This window comes from Haplochromis burtoni, unplaced genomic scaffold (assembly GCF_018398535.1).
Source record: "Haplochromis burtoni strain Fernald_Lab_line unplaced genomic scaffold, NCSU_Asbu1 Contig_322, whole genome shotgun sequence".
In the NCBI taxonomy this organism is placed as follows: Eukaryota; Metazoa; Chordata; class Actinopteri; order Cichliformes; family Cichlidae; genus Haplochromis; species Haplochromis burtoni.
Genome location: NW_024582683.1, coordinates 146,460 through 167,959, shown reverse-complemented (window position 1 = coordinate 167,959; position 21,500 = coordinate 146,460). Strand labels below are relative to the sequence as shown.

At 39.0% G+C, this 21,500-nt stretch overlaps 1 protein-coding gene across 3 annotated transcripts in view; it reads left to right on the top strand.

Annotated features, from left to right (window-relative positions):
- Positions 1-21,500, top strand: part of ldlrad3 (low density lipoprotein receptor class A domain containing 3) — a 100,149-nt gene that overhangs the window by 17,427 nt on the left and 61,222 nt on the right. The window contains exon 1 of one of the 3 annotated variants that reach the window (XM_005941754.2): positions 1,541-21,089. The exons of the other annotated variants lie outside the window; for them this stretch is intronic. Coding sequence (XP_005941816.1) covers positions 21,074-21,089 — 16 coding nt within the window. The 5' untranslated portion in view covers positions 1,541-21,073. Of the gene's footprint in view, positions 1-1,540; positions 21,090-21,500 lie in introns of those variants that run through there. 3 annotated transcript variants of the gene reach the window in all.

Sequence of the window (21,500 nt, the reverse complement as noted above, 5' to 3'; positions counted from 1 at the left end):
TTTGCCGGCACTGTGTATTAAAGTATTATCAAGGAGCAGTAGGTTTCTAAGTTTTAAGGAATTATTTAATAAGGTAAGCATATCAAGGCTAGACAAAGCTATATTTGCTTGGCAAAGTATAGCATGTTCACCACTCCATCAGTTGGTGATCTGATCTCTCTGCAGCTAAATTCCCTAAGTGACAGTACCTCAGTGCCTCAGTAACCACATCCTCATGAATTCAGTTCAGTTCGATTTTAGTTTTATGGCACTAATCACAACAACAGTCTCCCCAAGGTCATTTATATTGTAAAGAAAAAGACCCTACAATAATAAAGAGAAAACTGCAAGAATCAACAATCCTGCAACAATCAAACTGGAGATGCTTTGACCTGTGTGAGTTGTCTACACAGCCCTGGACAGAGTTGGACATGTCTTATACAGAAACCAGTGAAGCTGGTAAACATCACATTTCACTGTCATGTGATTCTCATCTCCACCGTGTCCGCCATGGGTCAGGAGCTCTTATGTCCTGAAGGAGCAGCACAGCAGCTGATTATGATGGATTATGATAGATCCCTCCTTGACTGTCCTCTGCAGCTAGTCGCACATTCCCCGACTGCATTTTCACACCCTCAGACACGTAAATGTTCACAATGGTGACACTTTGCAATAGACCCTTGAAAGACACTCTGCAACAGAATGATCTTTTTACCCACCGGCAAGCATAGACCATACAGTAACACATTCTTTATAAAATCGCTGTATGAAAGTACAATGATAATGCAGTGCCACTGATCAGTAATACATAGTTCTGAACCTAATTAACTCGCCACAAACTCAGATGAAAGCTCACAAACCCACTGGGAAAAGGAGAAAAAAATCTAAAAGCAGACCCAGAGAAGGAGAGCCGCTTTCACAGCAGGCCATTTGTTTTGATTTTGTTTGGTGTCTTTACCGGTGCTGTGCAGAACACTTTGAGCAGTGCATCTCTGTCAGATCAGCTACCTCCTCCACCCACAACCACCACCCCTCGTTCCATTACCACAGATGGAGTTAGTGTAGCAGCCATGATGAGAAATGAGGTGGATGGCACTAATCGCCGGTGCAGACTGATGTACGTTCAGTCACCTGGTCAACAAGCCGCTAAAGAAAACAGATGTAGAGCAAAGGCCATCAGTGATGGCTAAAGTGGGAGAATGTCAGCGTAGATGGTGATATTGACCCAGGGGAGGCTGTAAGAGATTTCACGTCGCTGGGTGCCGTGACTCTGCATACGATACTGAGCAGCAGGTGCACTGGCGTGTTACATGGAGAAAAGCAAATGGTTGCCTTTCATTACATGAGCTCTATGAAGCGTTTTCCTAATGTACTCTGAGAGTACTTTTTAGGCATTGCCATGACAACATAGAGGACTAGGGCTCTGCACTATGTAAGAGAATTACAGGTCTAAGTAAAACAAAGGGGAAGTGGAAGTGAAGCCAGAGCAAGTGGGCTCACCAGCAGAGGAGAATTAAGTGGCAGCCAGAAAAACAAGGCGGGGGTTGGTTGGGGGGGGGTGAAATTGCAGTAACGTGGTAGTGATTTAGTCACATCCACTTTTTATCACACAGGAAGGCTAAACGCTTATCAGAGAGCAATAGAAAGCAGGGCTGCATAGCATATCTTTTCAGCATCAACATTGCGATGTTCCCATGGGCAGCAGTAATCGCACTATGTCCCCTCAGTGAGGCCAATTTACTTAAGCATTTCATGCTATAACTGCTGTGACATTAAAAGACTCACATGGTTCTCATTTTCCATGACTAACCTAAAAAAGAAGTTGGCCTGATATAAAATTATTTACTTAGATTTAAGGATTCTTGGATATATCAAATTACTGTTCTTTATTTTTAGAACAATGGGTCTGCAATCTCACCGCAGAGGAGCAGGAGAGATGCTTAGAAAAGGGAAGATTTGGTTTCAAAAAGAAAAGCAATAAATTGGCGGGGTGAGTCAGTTTACTCAACCGGCGGCTGCTGAACCATGCTGTTCTATTAGACTCTGTTGTTTTATTATTATTCTTTAGGTGCACGCTGAGACATCTGAACCATATCACTTTTTCAGTTTTTGTCCAGTATACTGTGGCGTTAATAGAAAGTGAGATATCCCTAACCTGTTCGCTCATGGCCTTTACTGTAATTAACAGGTAGGGGAAAAGGGTCACCTGGAATTGAGCAATGACCTTCTTCCTCATCACCAGTCATGTTTTTCTATGAACATTATTTCATATGCAAGTCGCCGTTTTTGGAGGTAGCACACTGACTGAAGTCTTATTGGAGTGACCTTTAGTTACGGCATCAGATGCCGTTTTGTGAACTACACATACACCTTCTACTTTTTAAACTGTCGTCCTCATTTCACTTCATACTACCATTTGGCCAAGTGGATTTAACATTATACAGAGAAGACAGACATTGGAAATGGACTACAGTCAAGAGTCACCTGTACTATTTCCTTCATCATATCTGCATTGGGGGGGAAAGTGTTTTCATTGTACTGCCCTGATGGTTTCCCCTCTTTGACCCTTCACTTGAGTCTAACGTCTATCCCACGTACCTTTATTTCTTCTCCCTCTCACCTTTGTGTTTCTCTGTCACTCTCTTTGGCCCGTTACATTTGGAAGATATAGTCAATTCACACTCATTTTCAAGCCCTGAAGTGACTCCATGGCCTGGCTACACAATTAGGAGCTCATTACTTGCTAATACATAGACTAGAAGACAGACAAAGGCAGTCTGCTTTTTTGTTGTGCTCCTTGCTTCCATCATTTTATATCTCTTTCTCCCCAGACACTTTTTCTTCTCACTTCTCTCATCTCACCCTCTGCTACAATACATCTTCTCCATGGTGTATAATGAGCTTGTGTGTGCTAAGAAGAATTAATAGTTCAATTTCCATCGCTTAAGCATTGTTTTTGTGAAATTGGATATACTCTCAGCCCTTACACCTAAGACATTTGAATCTCCAATTCTTATTTTCTGGTTCATTTGGCATCCAGAAAGCTTAAAGTCTGCTTACAGGAAAATCTGACATTTGTTTCTTAATGGATGATACACATACACACAAAAATGATTGCAGAAAACAAATGGGAAAGTGTTTAAATCTTCTAGAATTCTAATGTTAGATCCATCTTTTTTTTTTTTTTTTTTTTTAAATCATAAATTTTGGTAGGTTAGAATGACATTATAATAATGTGAGCAAACATTCTTAGCTTTAGCCATCCTCTGATACTCAAATATGAATACCAGAGTACAATGTCATCAGCGCCAATGACTGATGACATTCATCAGACAAATGTTTCATGTCTGCATCCTTAGGCTTCGACAGACACAGGCCTAGAGACTGGTTCATGGCCGTCTGGCAGCCACTGGCTCCTAGAGGGGAAAATGCGTATTCCCTCATGGGTTGGCTGCTGGTCGCATGAGGCTGACAGCAGTCGCTGTGATTGCTAAAGTCCCAGCCATACAAGCCTAGACATTGGTCAATGTCACAATCAGCCGCAGTCTGCGAGTCACAAAGGTGCTGTATGAAAAGCCTTTTTTCAGTTGCTTTTGGTTTCTAAATACCAACCAAAAGTTTGTGATGCACAACTTTTATTTTAAAGGCGAACATGCTCTTTGCACTTTTACAATTGTTAATCATTCTCGGCAACTTTAAGAATGATTAGGAGAGCTGGATTTACTTTAAGATCCACATTACCTGCATTTTTAATAGCTTTTATTGGCGTGAGCTGGGTTTCACAAATAGTGCTGTTACTGCTTAGCCAAACATCTCATTCCCGAGACTTTATCCTGTCTGCCCAGTGACGTTTAGTATGCTACCATCTTGTTTGGTATCAGCAATATATGCCTACTAATTAGTGTAGGCTGCTTTTCCATGTATAGTTGGTAACTTTGTCCGAAGCAGCTGTTTCTTATATTTATCAATATAGCTGTGACAACAAATGACTATTTGGAGATTGTGATTTTATGGTAAAGCTATAATTATGAAACTCTGGCTTGTAGGTTTAAATAGAGTTCTAAACTGACCCCACCAAAGACACAGCTGCAAAGGGAGCTGAAAACTCCTTATCTATAGTGGATGTTGTGATTTTCCCGTTAACCCATGCATTTGTGCTAATATGAGTCAGTAGATGTACCTGCAGAGAAAACTGTTCCTTTTTTCCCTCAAGTTTTGCAAACAAATTATTTATACATATTAATAATTCGAATTTGACTGGAATTTGAATGTCTTATAAATTTTGTTTCTGTAACTGTGAGCAATGTGGGCTTTTGTTTGAAGTTTCCATCTTTTCATGTTCAGAGCTCAGGGTCTACAACTAAAAGCAAGCCGAGGAACAGAGAGAGCCTCACAGGTGTAACGTAAGGTCAGCTTTGTCAGATTTCCCTCTGTGGCACTGTCTGCATCATTTCTCACTATCTGGCTGGCTCTGCTGAAATGCCAATTTGCTCAGCGAGGGGTCTCGCAGCATAGCGCTGGATAAAGGATATGTCCTGTTTACCAGTGTGTTCTGCGACAGTTGACTGCATGATGAAAGAGACGCAGGGGAGTGTTGACATTTAGTTTTGTGCCACTGATGGCCAGTGTAGGGAAGCAGAATTAATGGAATAGATTTTGTGAGTTTGTTTGATGAAGAAATGCAAGCCTATAGGAAGACATTTGTCTAGCTGCCACTGTGTGTAGTTGTGCATGCTTTACTTGGAAATACGTGATACTTTTTTGTATTTTTTTTTTCCTGTGTGTCAGACAATACTGCTTTTTTTTTTTTGTCTGCATTTGAGCGACAAGCAGCTCTTCCTCGATTCCAACATCTAAATCTAGTTTTTTTTTTTGTTTTTTTTTTCCCATTCTGCCCCCCATTCTTCCCTCCCTCCATCCTCTCTCTCCTAAATGCTGTGAAGGTAATCCCAAGGTGATGTTAATAGGCTGGGATACTGTTGAAATTGCCACTGTCATCTCTTAGAGGATTAGATGGACAATTGCTTCTATGAAGGCCAAGCCAAGCAGTTCAAAGAAAACTGCAACAAAACAACTTTTCTAAAAGTGCCTTATACTGCCAGCATGCAAGTAACCTCTAACATTACAGCTTTTGGGTTTTATGTGCTCAGTATTGAGCTTGCATAGGTATGCACTGATGTTCTGATCTCCTTTTTAATGTAACTACAGATGGACTCATAAATAGCGAAAATATATCAAAGCTTTGGGATTATAGGCTCATTGAGATCTTTGATCCTAGATTGATGGGGGACCATTGTGTGATTAATGGAGTTTTATTTAGCCAAGCCAGGGTAATTTTGCCTGTCACCATTGCAGTGATTCAAGTGCAATATGAAAAGGCCTGTTTGACATTGGATTTATTGCTTTAATAGTATAAAATTATCATGCAGAACTAATGAAACACTTGTAAACATCTTGTCATAGAAGCTGTATGTGGATGCAAGTTTGAAAGCCGTTTGATCAGCGGTTCCCTTTACTGTTTCCTATGTAGAGACTTTGCCTAAATTTTTTTAGTCTAAAAATCTTAATAGGACTTCTTAATAGCACCTGTGTTGAAATCATTCTAGAGATATATTAATAGATGACTGAAGGGGAATTGACAGCAATTTCCAAATTAAACTGGGTTTGTTTTTTCATTTTTATGGATCAATGTCAATCACTTTTTAATGTACCTATTATTGTGGGGTAAAGTGTTCAAAAAAAAAAGACAAAATAAGTTGCACAAAAATGCCAGATGTAGTAAAAATTATACAAATTATAACTCGGATATTCAAAATGATATTTTATTTTTTTTAATTTGTTAGAGTTAAATAAGCACTTGCAGTTTCCAAACAAATAGTTTGCTAGCAATTATTTTATGGTTCAGACTTTACAGGCTTAAAAAGCATGAAAAACAAATAAGCACTTTTGGCCCATATTGACATAATTGCATCACATATTTGCTGTAAATGTGTTGAATGATGCATGTTGCAAATCCTCCATCCCAAAGGTGTTCTGCTGAATTGAGATCTGATGACTGTGGGCCCCATTTAAGCACAGTGAACTCATTGTCATGTTCAAAAAGCAGTCTGAGATGATCTGAGCTTGGTGACATGGCACATTATCCTGCTGGAAGTAGTCATCAGAAGATGGGCACACTGTCAGCAACAAGACTTAGATAGCCTGTGGCATTTATACGATGCTCAACTGGGACTAAGTGTGCCAAGAAAATATTCCTCACACCATTACAGTGCCACCAACTCAAATCTGAATTGTTGATACCAAAGCAGGCTATATCTACGCTTCTGAATGTTCTGACTATCTGAATGACCCGACAACTTTTTGTCCAATTTTAATGAACCCGTGTGAATTGTAATCACACTTCAAGGTTTTGACATGTTGTGTGTTCAGACGTGCTCTTCTGCATATCTTGTACCTTGGTTGTAATGTCTGGTTGTTTGAGATAATCTGCTATCTACCCATTGTCCTCACACTTCTGGCATCAACAAGGCATTTTCACTCAGAGAGCTGAATATTTTTTTGTTTTTCAGATTCTCTGTAAAGTCTAGAGATTCCTGAGTGAGAAAATCCCCCGTAGATCAGCAGGTTCTGAAATACTCAGACTAGCAATCTGGCACCAACAGTCACGCTACGGTCTGATTTAAATGACCATTCTTCCCCATTTTGATGCTCAGTTTGAACTTCAGCCTACAGGTGAACCTAAAAAAGAGGGGAAAAAACATTAAATCAGAAGACGTGTCCAAACATTTAACTGGTAGTGTAGATGTCGTCAAAAGTCACACAATGAGTTCTACTGTAAGCATAAAATATGTACATGCATGTAAACTAATCACAGTTTCTGTCTGGCCTTAGTTTGCCTCTTTAAGCTGCTAATTTTCCACGTCTATTCTCTCCTTGTGTGTCTGCCTCACTCCACTCACTCTGGTGCTATTTCAGCCCACAGATGCACTATCAATAATTCAGTCCCTTTAACAAGGCTCAGGCTTTTAAGAGGGTTTGTCAAAGCCCCTCCTTTCTAGATGCCTGCTAGTCACTGGGTGGTCATGTCCTGGTGGAAAAGTCCTTGATTTTATACTGAAACCAGAAATAAAATTGTTGCTAACAGACATTGTATATCTTTATTTATATTGTTATTGAGTTTGTTTCCTCTCAAGCTTGAAAAAGCTAGAGCACACTTACTACTGGCGGGCCAAGAAGTCAGCGTCTTGCCAGGGATGTAAAGCCTAAACTGTAGACAGAGTAAAATGGCAGCCAAAGCAAGAAGACAGGCAGGGTCACAAAAAGTTCATATTTCACTTTAATACTTGTTTACATTTTTATGCACCAAACAGAAGGCTGGCGAGGCATTGCAAATCCCAAACAGCCCCAACATCTTTTGGGGCAAAACCCATGTGGGTAAAGACTGCTTAATTCTGTGTGGAGCATGTGTGTTTGGATTAGTTTCAAGGAGGTCTGCAGGAAACGGAGGCTGTTGGTTTTCTGAGTAATGCGTACTGAAATTACAGCTATCCCTCAATGTCTGTGATAATGTCATAAGCTACAGAAAACGTACATTTATGCGGGCATATTGAATGACACAAGCCCATAGATTCATTGAAGAAAAGCAAAAATAATATGTGCACTTTGAGAGAATGATTGATTTGTAGCATTGCCATATTACTCTTGTATATAGAAAAGCATTACTTTAGAAATGCAATTTGGCTTTTCAGTTTTCCTGCTGGTCTGACGGGCTATAAATCTGCAGCACTTATTTACCAGATTGGTTGTAATTAGTTTATACAACAAGTCACATATTCTGTTTTTATTGCCTCTTTTGAATTTTGAATCAATGATTATTTAAATTATTGTCTTGTATCAATAACGAGGAGTTGGTTTGCTCATCTAAAGGTTGGTATTAAGCAATACTCCTTTGTTTTGTGAGTTTCCTTGAATTCTGGCATCCTTATTTCATTACAAAGCAAATGTTAAGTCCTCCAAACAACTGGTGACTAATCTTCCCTCATCCTAGAATAAGAGGACAAGCTTGTGGTCTATTGTTTGCTTCTCTTCAGATGCACACAGGGGGATTTGCTGATTGCCCACCCACAGAGAGCTGACCGGTGCTGTGGAAAATCCAGCCGAGAATTAATCACTCTCCCCTTGTGAGGGTTGTTGCTCAGGAGTTTCTTGATTGGGTTTGACGGTGCAAATTTTTTGAGATGTCCTTTAACACCCAAATTCAAGTTTGGTTACCTTGTGTTAAGCCTTTTTTGTTTGTTTGATGGTTTGTTTGTTTTTAATCTTATTTTTAGACTAAAGATGAAAAAAGGAGCCCCGAGGCATCATATATGCAAAATACTCTGCAGTGAAGAGGCTTTATGTGCGATATGTTTTTCTCCCCGACAAAAACATGCTCGATAATTTAACGGAAAGAATTAGAAGTACGTCTACTACTACTTGTTTCTCATCAAAAATTCCAAGCTCCATGAATATGCAAATGTAGAGATGCCTCTAGGTGCGGCGGTGAGCCGTGTCACACCCACCAGTGAAACGTTGCTGGTCTCATTACACTTCGATCAGAACACAACCACTACAGCCACTCAAACCACACAATTTATGTCAGAGTAAGAATAAGTTTAGCAGCTTTTTCTAAGCGTGTGTTTTTGTTTTATGATTGTTTAGCATTGCTTTCAGCAGGATGCGTGGGATAAGAAAGTCCTGTTTTTATTAAAGTCTCTTTCCTCAGGATGTTGAAATGTGTGTAGTTAAATTTTCACGTCTTTAGTTATGCGGATAAATGGGTGTGCGTGCGGCTCAGAAATGACAGTGCTGCTTGGTGAATATTTTAAATGTCATGTGAAATGTGGAAATCAGACACAAGTGACGGGGGAGGATTCTTAAACATTGTTTTTCTCTCTTCAGCAGCAACCTGCTGCTTTTGTTTAACTTTCTTGCTCAGTATTCCTCCTTCGTTCTATGTATATATCTCTCTGGCTGTGTGTCTATGCACGGCATCCTCGATAGAGATAAAATGAGTAGATCACATGAATTTAAATGACATTCCCATTACTCTATGTTCTCTGTGCTGTGCGTCAAACACAGAAGAGGAACCTACAGAACGGGTAAATAACACTGTGTCATCAGTTCCTCCTAGAAAGTCTTTGGCACTACACACAAAGGCCAGTTATCTATTCATCACCTGTACTGTTGCACTTTATAGTTTGGACAAAGTGATATGGAAAAACTTTGAGAAGAAGCCAAAACAATGCATTGGAAGTTTTAATTAAGACCATATGTGTGCAAGAAAATAATGTGAATGTGGAAGAAATCAATTCCAAACTGCACCACAAAGTAATAAATGCTGACATATTTGTTAATTAGCATTGTTACCCTCCTGTTGCATCAGCACACCAATATTGTATTCTTGAAGCATTTCAAAATACTTATGCTTAAGTATTTCTTGTTGTACATAGACTTAGAAGTCGGTATCTGATAAAAGTTTAACAGATTTTTACAAAGTTTCGGATTAAAGCTGATGAAAGTACATGTAATATTGAGAATCAATATCGCAGTGTATGCAATAAGATGAAACAAACACTTGAGGACTGCCCTAATATTATTCTTATTTAAAGCGCTGTCTTTCAATCACAAGGATATAGATATCCACTGGTATATTAAGTTACACCTTATGAATAGGAATGTTAAGCAGTTCAGACCAACTTCTCCAATACACAAAGTGATGATGATCAGATGAGAAGTCATTATGTCTCTCTTACCCTTGAATTTTAGATTTGATTAGAAATGATAACTGAGAATGCCTCAAAGCTCTGTTTCATTCTCATTTTGTCACTTTTAATATAATTAGGATCTGTGTTACACAGGCTACCTCCACATGCACGGGTCTTTTTTAAAATTATAACCCTTTACTTATAGAAAGAATAGACAACCAAACCTTTAAACGATAACGTAGTGCACATTAGTGTTCAATGTAGCATTGTTACATTATTGTTACATTAGGAATCTTTTCAATTCATTTTTTTCTTAATTTTAAGAGTTTTCATAGAATTTTCAATAATTACTAAACCAGTTTGAGCAGCTTATAGTCTGTATTTACTGTAGTTTTGCATGCAGTGACTGTTTTGTTCAAAATTTCACTTTGCTTAACAGAGTAAATCCACAATTTCCTTAAAACTTATCTGGCTATAGCATTAGTCATGTCTCTAACCTTTGGACTTTGTAGTAAAGCTGCAGGTACCAGAGTTTCTGCTTCCCCAGCTGTGTCAATAAAAATGACTGAAAGTCTATGTTTTCCTATAAAAGTTCTCTGTGTAATGTACAGGGCAAAACATGTTGGTCAAGCAGTAATAGGGTTTTGTCATACTTTAAGTGTTGCTGGAGTTTTAACCTCTTTAGACATTTGGCTTGCTGTCATAGCGTCATCTTGTACTCTGCATCTGTTTTTCCTTGACTTGCCAATCCTTGAAGTAAAAGAAAGCAGAGAGGATTGAATACCCAACAAAGCGATTCTAGCATCAGCCATCTGGTTTTGTTTACCAGCAGACAAAGAAGCAGCAACATTAACACCTGCATTAGTAGCGGCAACAATTCTAGCAGTGTGCTGCAGATTGGACTTTTCGTGTAATCTGAGTGTTTCAAATGCTTTAGCCCAGCTTGAAAATCCATCTTTAACAAAAGCTTTTAGAGACTCTTGATTGTTACTTGTAGCAGAGACCTCACAAAACCTCAGTAGAGCTGTAGGCTATGCAAAGAAATTCCATTTTGTAACCAGCCTGATAATCCTTCCTTTTCTGCATTCATCCTCACTTCTGTTGTCTGTGTCTTTAGTGTTAACTGACTGGACACTGCTGGAGGCACCGGTGGAACTGGTAGATATAGAAGCATCACTTTACTTTGGGTTTTTAAATTGGTCTGTTTTGTTAGCATTAAGTCCCCCTCTTAAAGGCTAATGTACATGCAGTGAGTGTCGCGGCAGAAGCATAGGCTCACCAATCTGCCTGGAGTGCCAGTCTGATTGCAGGACAGGACAGACAGCGAAATAACCAGTCACGCGTAGTTCCTTAAATTGATCCAATCTACCACCACCCCATGACGAATAAATTTAACCTTGAGCTGTGCTGGCAAACTTGTGCGCTCAGCATTCTCCGAAGGTACTCGAGCACCTGAGCACTGTTGGAATCGACTGCTCTTACATAAGACAACGTTGTAAAGAGGGTAATGGCCAGTATAGTTTCTAGTCTGGCTGCCCTGAGTTTAACTTCATGTATAAAACAGAAAACTCAACATAAGCTTGGCTAATGACCACTGGTGAGCAGGATGGCAGGGATAAAAGCTAGCATTTCTTTTTAGCTAAGCATTGCTCTCCTGGCAAACTTGAGCTTCCTCGTGCATCTTTTGCAGAATCTTCCTACCAGGTGACACGTTGGACGCCTGGCCACACAGCTGCAGAATTTCTATGCTGAAAAACTGATTTAGGAACTTAGTGAGTCAGTATTATAAAAAAAATATGTTGTAAATCATGATGAAAATGCAAGTCTGCCAAGCAAAACAGCAACCCCTTTCCCCTGCACCATTTTTATGCGCACTTAAGGACAAAGTTATATTTAGTTCTTTGATCCGGTGATGCCCGTTTAAGATGTGTGTACAGACGAATGTATGTGTGCATTAGTGATGTGTATATCACAAGAATCTGGAGCTAGAAATAATTGTCCTGACCTCTTACATTCCTTTTTTGTTTCTCTGAAGCTGTTAGACTAGTTTTCCCCTGTGAGAAAGTTGTTTTTCTTGAGTGTGCTACACATTAAAAGCTATAACAAAAGAGATGCGCTGCCTATTAAGTAAACAAGCTACACCATAGAATCAGCATAAACAGGATAAACTGCTAATGATGAGTGTAATATGATAGTATGTTCAAATGCATTTGGTTTATTGAAAAGCTAGTACATGCTTACAGCTTCTTTAAAACTTTTTTGTCCTAAATATTATATGTGGTTTATGGTATTTATTTTCATGAATTTCTTTACTTTAGCAGCTGTGTCAGGAACAGAGTTATTACATTGGCTCAATGATTTTACTGCAATTACTTTGGAACTCAAAGTTAAGTGTCTGAGCACCTGTCACTTTGAGTGTGCAGTGTGTTTAATGAGGAATTAATTGTCAGATAACCCCAATATTTCTGTGCACAATAAGTTCTATTAAATGATGTATCAAAAGGCTTAGTGAAGTGGGTGTACATATCATCTATAGACAGAAAAAGGTATTAAAAGCACAAGAAAAATACATTTCATTAAATTCAAGGGTAACTAATCTATAGATTGAAAGGCTCTTGGTTATTTTAAGTACATCAGCACTAGGCAGGTTTTATTTGCCTTGTAGGGGTTCTGCTTGGTAACTATTGATTTTAGCACTTTTTTAAAAGTCTGATTGCATTTGAAGTCTGCTTTTGTGTTCTTCAGGTAATCACCCTTAGTTACTGAGTAACTGAGTGCGCACAGCGTGGATGACTTAATGTGAACATTTTGTGACTTTTTCTCACCATGTGTTCTTTTCACATTAAAATGACATTAACTTTAAATCAGACGCGGTCCTCGCTCAGTTTGCCATTCGGTGATATTATCAATAGCTCATTTAGCCCTTGTTGCCAACTGACACTGCAAATAAAGTAACTACACAGCAGGTTATGAAGTCAGTGACTCGTCCCGGGAACAAATGGATTCACACAGTAGATTCATCCTTAGAGGCAAAACCAAAAAAGGCAAAGCAGCAGCTTAAAGATACTGTGGCTACATTGTAGCTGGTTTCATATTATTCCGGCTTGCTGTCTATTTTCATGCATGGTTGCTCTTTTCTCCATCTCTCACCATTATTGCTTTGCTTGCTCTGCTGCTCTGTGCTTATGCTACCCTTCCTGTGTGTGTGTGTCTCTGTCTGTCCATAGGGTGCCTTTAATTGATGCAGACCAGGTTCTTTACACTTGCACTTATTTATACTGGATGCTTCAGTGAGCCAAAGTAACAGGATGGAGAATCTCTTCTTTTCTCTGGGAAGATCTGTCTCCCTTTGCCACATACAGACACACACACAATGAAAGAGACAGCCAAATCACCCCCTGCTGCGTCTGAGAGCCCCCTACTTGTAGTTAGCCCATTTAGAGCGGTGTGTAATTGAAAAATAAGTTTCTTTTCTTGAACCTGAAAGGCTAGTTTTCATTCCGAGCTGGGCTATATTGATTCACTCCTCCCTTATCCTCCAGCAGAAGCAGCCCTTGCTGCCCATGTTTGTATTGACATTATCTGTCTGTAATGTAACTTGGCATGCTCCTTTACAGCTTCAGACACAATTTCACATAATTCGCTGGAGATAGTTTTAGCAGCATGGTGTGGTAGTGTGGACAAAAAGATTATGTTCAGGGGTGGTTGATGCGGATTTATTTCTGAGGACATTTTTTTGTCTGGAAAGCTCAAAAACTCCCCTCCATAACCATTTTATTGTGATGTTTCTCCCATAGTATTATTTCTTACTGCTACTCAAGCTTACAAAGTCGGGCCAATCAATTCTCGGGTGCTGTTTCAATCTGAGGCTCAACCTTTTATTCAGGGCTGATCAATGCAGGGCAGATATCTAAGGCTGCTTGGGAAGATGGGGGTTAGAGAAGTAACAGCCAAGCCAATAGTCACCTCAGCTATAGATTTATATCACTGACCTTTTATGTGCAGAGCACAGAGAACAGAATTTGCTTAGGGTGGATATTACTGGGAACCCAAGGACAGAAAATGATGTTACTGGTTACCTCCCTGCTGCTTTTTTTTTTATTACCCCTGTACTCTTTCCTTTCATAATTGCTCCATATGACTCACATCCAGTCATATATTGATCTCCCCCTTTCATTTCTTTCCTTTCATCTTTTTTGAAACAGAATTTTTAAAAAAACTTATGTGCTACATGCTCCTATATAGTGTTGGTTTAATCCTTATTGCATCTTGTTGTGTGTTACTCTGCTTTACACAGTACTTTCCTGTCTACCCTTGTGGAGTATTGCAGTAACATATTTCTGTTGTACAACCCAGAGTCTATACACACACCCAGAAGAGTCTTATAGGTGAAGGGAGGTCATCTGTATGCTTTAAGGTTTAATACGTTTTCAATAGCTACTGTCAAGAGTAATATATATTTTTTATTACCAAATTAGCTGTTCATTGTCGAGGCAGCATACTGACATTTGGTTGGAAAATATTCATAAGGCCTGGAAGACAGAGGCAGATGTGGGTGGTTGGACCTGTCTTTGCATATTCAGAGAACTGCTAAGGCACCCTAAGCAGTTCTCTGAAAAGTCTCATGACTGCCATTTCCAGAATCATTATGCATGAAGTATACCCATGGAACATCTTGGAATGAAAGTTGGAAGCTTTCCATGTGCTCTCATATGATTTTTTTTTTCTTTAAATGGATAACAGTGGTCCTAAATATTAAAGTCCTAACCTATTAAGAAATTTTGTGGTTACATATTTCCCAGATCTTTCCAATTTGATTCCAACATTTGCAATTCTTAATCTTCTTTGCATGCGGGATCACTTTGATTTGTTTTCTCACTTGTGGCATTTCTCAAGGTCAGACACAACCCAGAAATGTCTGTTTGGGTTAAAAAAACAAAGGTAATTATTTTTTAAAATGAGTTTCTTTTATTCGCTAAAGATCCTAGAGTCATTAATAGCATTTCCCAACTTTCCAAACCCAGATTTATAAATCCAACTGATGAAAGCTACATCGTTTGGATCCATGTTCAACATCTTCTCGTCTTTGTGGAAACACACATTTCTTTGTGGTTTACTGCAAACTGTGAACGACCTGGATATTTTTAAACTGTTAACAGTTTTACGACTGAGTTTTAAATTGCTCGGATTTCTCCTTGCTCACTTAAATTCAGCTTAATTCAGAGAAATTATTCTCTTAATAACAAGATCTACCATTTTTTTTTTTTTAGATTTTAGTTTCTATAATGCACGGAACAATAAGCTGATGTAATTTTATAATAGCCAATAAATGAACATTTTAAAAAGTATAGAAGAAATGGGGGAAAGAGCCTTCAACCATGTAATGAGTGTTGACATTACATAGTTTGTCCTCCAAAAGGCACTTTGAAACTTCCCTGTTGGCAACACCACAAACACAACAACCAGCTGATCTGAGCCAAGTCAGACAGGGTGTAAAAGAGTAATCCATGACTTGCTGCAACAATAAAACAAGATTCATTTTAAGCTGCATTTTTTATATTACCTTAAGGGCTCATAAATAGCTATGCATAAATGTTAGAGCAATCTCTTTATCATCCACTATATCGGTTCTTTAATATCACAAAATCCTCGGTATCGGAGTTAAAAATCCTGTATCGGCCAGCGTCTAGTAATTACACCTTTTTGTATATAATCTTGCAAAAAATCATCCATCATATTGCTTATCACTTACTTAAAATGAAACAATGTGGAAGCTTACTTGAGAAATAACTTGAGTATTATTCAGAACCGCTGGGAAATTAAGCTTGTGTTTATGCTCGGAGTTCATTTTCATGTCAAATTATAATTGAGGTAAGAGAGGTGCAATCAATATAACTGCAACAGAAGCTGAGCTGAACAAATAGAGAGGGGAAGATTTCACCCAGATTGAGCCACTGAAACTTTGTGAAAGTAGCACAAACTAAAAATGTACATGCTAATTTAAAAAAATAAAATAAAAAAAAAAGGGGGGGGGGGGAGTATCCAGCTGATGTCTCTACGCTCTATGATTTAACAGTTTAAATGGGGCCTTAGTAGACACAGGGTTGCTGAAGGGTGAGAAAAGATGGGATGCAGACGGTGGGTGTGCAGAGGAAAGGATGGTGTAGTCAATATTTACTCAGAGTAATTGGTCTACACTTCCAGGTTCATCCCTGCCTTATCTCCTGTTCTCCCTCGCACACTCACTGTGTGACCACAGTTACACACACACACACACACACATACACAGGGGATTGTGCACAATGCCCTGAGCAGTCCACAAAATAATGGTTAAAAGCATAAGGGATAAATGCTCGACACAGTTGCTTCCAATAAAACTGCCCAGGTCACCTTGGGAGTGTTGCAGCAACCCCAGAGTACCATAGTGAATTATTATTGCATAGTGAATTGTTATTATTTCGTTTCTCTTGTAGTGCCATCTGTAATGACCTGTATAGCTACGCTTTCTGCGGTAATGAGGTGGGTTTTTGTTCATTACCTCAGTGGCGAACAAGTATTGAGGCTTATTACTGAATTGACAGAATGACAGGGGCATTGGGATAAGAGGTGTCGAGCTTGCCAAAAGATGGACTCATCACAAGCTTGTTGCAAGAAGTACTGCAAAAGGTTTGCTACTGGCAGTGTTACACTCGTGGGAAAAGACGAGCTGTCCATCAACTGTTTCTTCTTCTTTTTTTTTTTTTCACTCTTATTGGTCACTCCTCAAACACACCCACGCAGACACACATACACATATATGAGAGACAGTCCTTTTCCTGTCCTCTTGTGCTCCCAAAGCAGCTTTCCAATTAACCCAGTGTATCTCCGTCAGCTCTTTGAAGTCATTTTATATGGTTCTCGCCTACACTTGTTCTGTGGGCCTCTGAATGGACATTTCTAGGTTGTCAACAATCACGCTTCTTTGTGCGGTGTTTGGTCTGTGAATACTCACAGCTCTGTAACAGGTTCGTATTTAATCGTCTCCCCAGTGTCGCCAAATCCTCATAGGGAATTGTTTGCGTTCTTTTCTGTCATATTGAAAGACATTTACTGAACAGTATAAAACCTCCGAGATGACCGTTGTTGTGATTTGGCACGATATTTAAAAAGTCTGATGAAAAATAAGCTTCTGAAGCAGAGGTTAGTGTACTGGAACAAGCTTGAATGGCCTTCCATCACCTTCAATTACAATACATAATTACTTCAAGCAAGTTCATTTTCATGTGCTGCAGGCTGGCGTTCCCTGCAGCTGGTGCCACGATGAAGATAACAATGCAGAAAGTAATACCACCCCACAGTCCCTGATGCACACTATGCACATTCTTTTTTCTGTCTCATTCCTGTCATGCTGCAGATGCCAAAAAAGCTGCAGTCACAGCACTTCAGGATCAGCTAAAGTTACTTTTTTCAAAGTAGAAAGTAATTTCAAATGGAACGTTTCAAACAGCTCAACAGACATTACCAAACGCACGCACACAAGCTGTTTCTGTGCAGTTCGACACTCAGTGTGTCTTGCAGTCGATGTGTTGATGCAGTTGCTGTAGTTCAGTGGCAGAAGAAAGAAACAGCTCTGAGAAATGTGTAAGAAATATACTAGGATTGTGAGAGATTAGGTAAGAACTGAAAGTCAAGAACTGCTCAGGAATTGACATTTAATAAAATGTGATGTCCTCATTCTTTTCAGAGTTATCTAAAGCAGACATTGTTCATAACGTGTCACTGAAACTATCTTCTTTAATTTTGTGAAATGACAAAATGATAATTTTTTGTTTCAAAAGTTGTGTGACGGTACTGGACAGATTAATATATAGAGATTCAATTGGATACTTTGTATCCATGTATTGTGTTAATCTCATTATAATTGCTGTAGCATAGCATGTAGACACACTGTCTGCTACAAATTTCTGTATCTATGTGAATGGTAAGGTTGGGCGATTGGACGAATATATCGACTGTCGATGATAGGCTGAGCCTTTCGCCGATCGTTTTTACAAGTCCGTGCATGATTACATGAAACATAGACACAAAAATGGATTTATTATCATTTTGGTAGTCGACCAGTTTGCCAGGTTTTTCTAATTAGTCGATTAGTTAATGATTATTTCAATAATTCTTATCTCCTCTTCCTGTGGGCAAACCTCCTGTTCTAGGCTCCAGTACCTCACCTGTGCAAGTCTGCCCACCTGTGAATATCACCCTGTTTTTGAAAAGGGTTTACTATTCAGAATAAACACTAATATTAATGTGAGAAGAAAAAACAAACAAACTAGGAGACGGTGTAGCTACTCCAGTTTAATGGTTTACTATCGCATTTCACTCATTAGCTAACAAAACTGAAATTGTGTTCACTCGGCAAGCATCAACCATGAGAAGTTTCTGCCAGGTAAGCTAACATAAACAAGGTATCAGTGCGACACACAAACTAATTCTCTAAAGCTGACCCACCCAGAGTTGACATCACAGCTCCACATTGTCGGTGTTATAAATGCGTGTGCACCACAGTAGTGCTTTCATGGAAGGAAAGCACTGCTTTGCACAGTCTGCATTCAACTTTGTCTGTTTTGCTTGAAATGATTTCACATTTTTGAAAACTTCTGTTTCTATTTACTTCTGTCCTCCTGTTTTGCCATTCGCGCTATGTTATTCTTCGTTAATATTGGGTGTAGTCTAAATATGGAATGAAGAATTTCAAAAAGAGCTGCAGACCTGGCAAGAAACACCATTAGGACATAATGGCCCATGTTGGACTGGTGCCATGCCCACTGTTAGGTCAGGGGTAGCAGTCATTAATTAAAATTTAAGCTGATGGTGCTCTTAAGGATTACTTGCCAATTCCCACCTTTATCTAGCATTTGGACAGCAGCCATGATAGCTCGTGTAACATCTGCTTATATAATATATGGCTAACTCTATTTAACTCAACAAATCAGATCAGTCCTTTTGAGGTGAATCACTTCCCCCACTGCAGTGCTACACCAGAACTTAAGGTTCCCTTACCTGCCAAATCCCATTTTGATCCCTTTGCTAAAGAGTATACTGTTGTCAGTGTGCACATTGTGCCTTCATTGTGAAGAATTGGTCAGATAAAACGAGTGAGATGTAATATTTACATTTTGAAAGTGACCTGAACATATTTTAGTCTTATAAGTTATATTCGAAGCATAGTTAATTAGCAGATGGCATAAATGCTGCATCAGGTTTATAATAAGTTGATTATTGACGATGGTTATGTTATAAATATTTTAATCAGATAGGCTTTATCTTCTTATCGGCTCTAAAATGTATAAGGAAATTTTCCAAGGCATGTATTTATTGACTGCAGCTCGATCTGATCTGTTAATTTGTAAAATATCGTCTTCACCCTTTTTGTTTCCTGCAAGTTAACATGGGCAAATAAGCCAGCTGGTGTTGATGAGGGTCAAAGGTTGGACAGTGTGTGAGTAGCTTTGTATGTAAGCTGATTGCAACTTGAAATTGAAAGCGTCTCCTTGAAGCCGAGCTATAAGTTAACACTAATGTGCGACTGCTATCTCTGCACCATCTCTATGCCTCACTGTGCTCTTGAAGTTAAGCTGGATTTTTTTTTTCCACTTGATACTGAAACATCATTGAAGCGACTCAAGATAAGAGAAGAGATGACTCATTGTTCTTATATCAAACCAGCCTTAATGTTTATATGTTGAAGTTGAGAGAAGTGGAAACACCACTCAGCTGAAGCTGCTAAGAGTAAGCCTGCTATTTATTTTGTTTTTTGGAAAGGTTGTTTGACAAAAAGATAATCACGGCGATGTTTTTCATTTCCAGTTTAGATGAATCAGCGTAATAAATAATGAAAGAAATAGAAATCTGAATGTTTTCCTGTCCTCATAAGATTCAGGAGCTTTTTCTTTTTTATCACTCAGCTTTTTTTGTTTCATATTGCATGAGACAAACGGAGGCGTTGCGTCATGCATTCAGATCCAGAAGGGTTGTGCTGTCTCATTTAAGAGACAATCTATACATGGTTTCCAGTACCTGCTGCTGTTAAAAAAGCAGCAGTGGAAGGATGATGTAAGAACAGATTATTTCTGTGTGTCAGTTACTCAGCTGCACTCTGGAGGCTGGCTACATGTGCTAAGTGAATATCAACGAGCTGTGGTAAAAAATGTGGAGTTTGACTTATGAATTCACAAAAGTCAGAGGTTTTTATTTGAAGTGGGGTGCAGTGGATTTTGTGGTAATGAAGATTACTTCATTGAGAATGTGTCCCTGTAATGGTTTATTTGAGGAAAATGAACAGTGTCACTGCTGGAGAAAGGGAATTCATTTAACTGGATTATTTTAAAGGACTGAACAAATAGAAGCGGCATCTGAACATAAATACAGAGCGATATCTATGATCTTTATCCATCCAAGCATTTTAGAGGTTTTCATATTTGTCATTACTATTCTGCATTTAACATTTTTATCCCTTTTCTCATTTTCAGATTTTGTTGAGAAGGACATTTAGACATCCATCACTGTCTTTTGTTATAAATATTTAATGTCAAATAAAATAAAATAAAAAAGCTGCAGGTACCTACATATATTAAGTATTGTGCTGAATTCTTGAGCTTAAAAAAAGTCAATATTTGGTATGACCAGCTGAGTTCTTTAGTACAGCCTGAACTATTTTAGGCTCTTTTAAGCTTTGTTGTAATTTCTTTAAGCAGTCAGTGGTTCTGTCGGCTCCTTGAAGGGCGTTCAAAGCTCTTCGTTGGATGTTGGCTGCCTTTTGTTCAGTTCTGTTCAAGCTGATCCCACACCGCTTTAATAATATTGACGTCCAGGCTCCGGAGGAGGGCCAAGTTCATGACTGATAGTGTTCCATTGTGTGTTTTTTCTATCCAGGTATGCTTTGACTGCACTGGCAGTGTGTTTGGGATCGTGCTGAAAAAGGAATCCGTTGCTTTCCAGATTTCCATGGTATTACACATGGTGTTGCACAGTGGATCAAAATCTAACTCCATTCATAACTCCGTCAATTTTGACAAGATCTCCAACTCAACTGTCTGAAATGCAGCCCCAAACCATGACAGAGCTCCTGTCGTGTTTTACAGATGGCTCTAGACACTCACTGTTGTAGCTCTCTCCTGACTTCCTCCTGCTGACAATTTGAACCAGAAATGTCAAATTTGGATTCATCACTCCATCAGACCTGTTTCCACTTATTTAAGTCAGGTTATGGTGTAATTTGGCATACCTCAACCTTTTCTCCCTGTTTCCTTTCATGTTCACGATAGCCTCCCTTCCACTGAGACCATCTCTAATGAGGCTTCACTGAACAGCAGATGGATCAACTGAAAGGTTAGATGAATCTCTCAGGTCATGTGTCAGGTCTTTGCGGGGTTTTCTCTTACTTAAGGGCGTGACAGATACTGTTCATCCGCTGCAGATCGTTTAGTTTTTGCGGGGGGGGGGTTCTGACCTGTTTTTGTCCCCTACTTGTCTGTTTTCTTTAAGCATACACTGCACACCACACCTGACCAAGATATACCAGTTTTGTTTTGTTTTTTAAAGCTAAAAGCACTTTGGGAATCACCTTGTTGATGCAAAATTCTATTTTATGGCTGTGAAAATGTAAGATGTCGAGCTATATTTGGCATTTTCATAGATTCAACTAAAGAAATTGGAACAATTGATATGTTTTTGCAACACACTGCTAGTAACAAATATGCCATTTAAAATTGGTGCTTTAAGTTTTCTGTCATGTGTAGA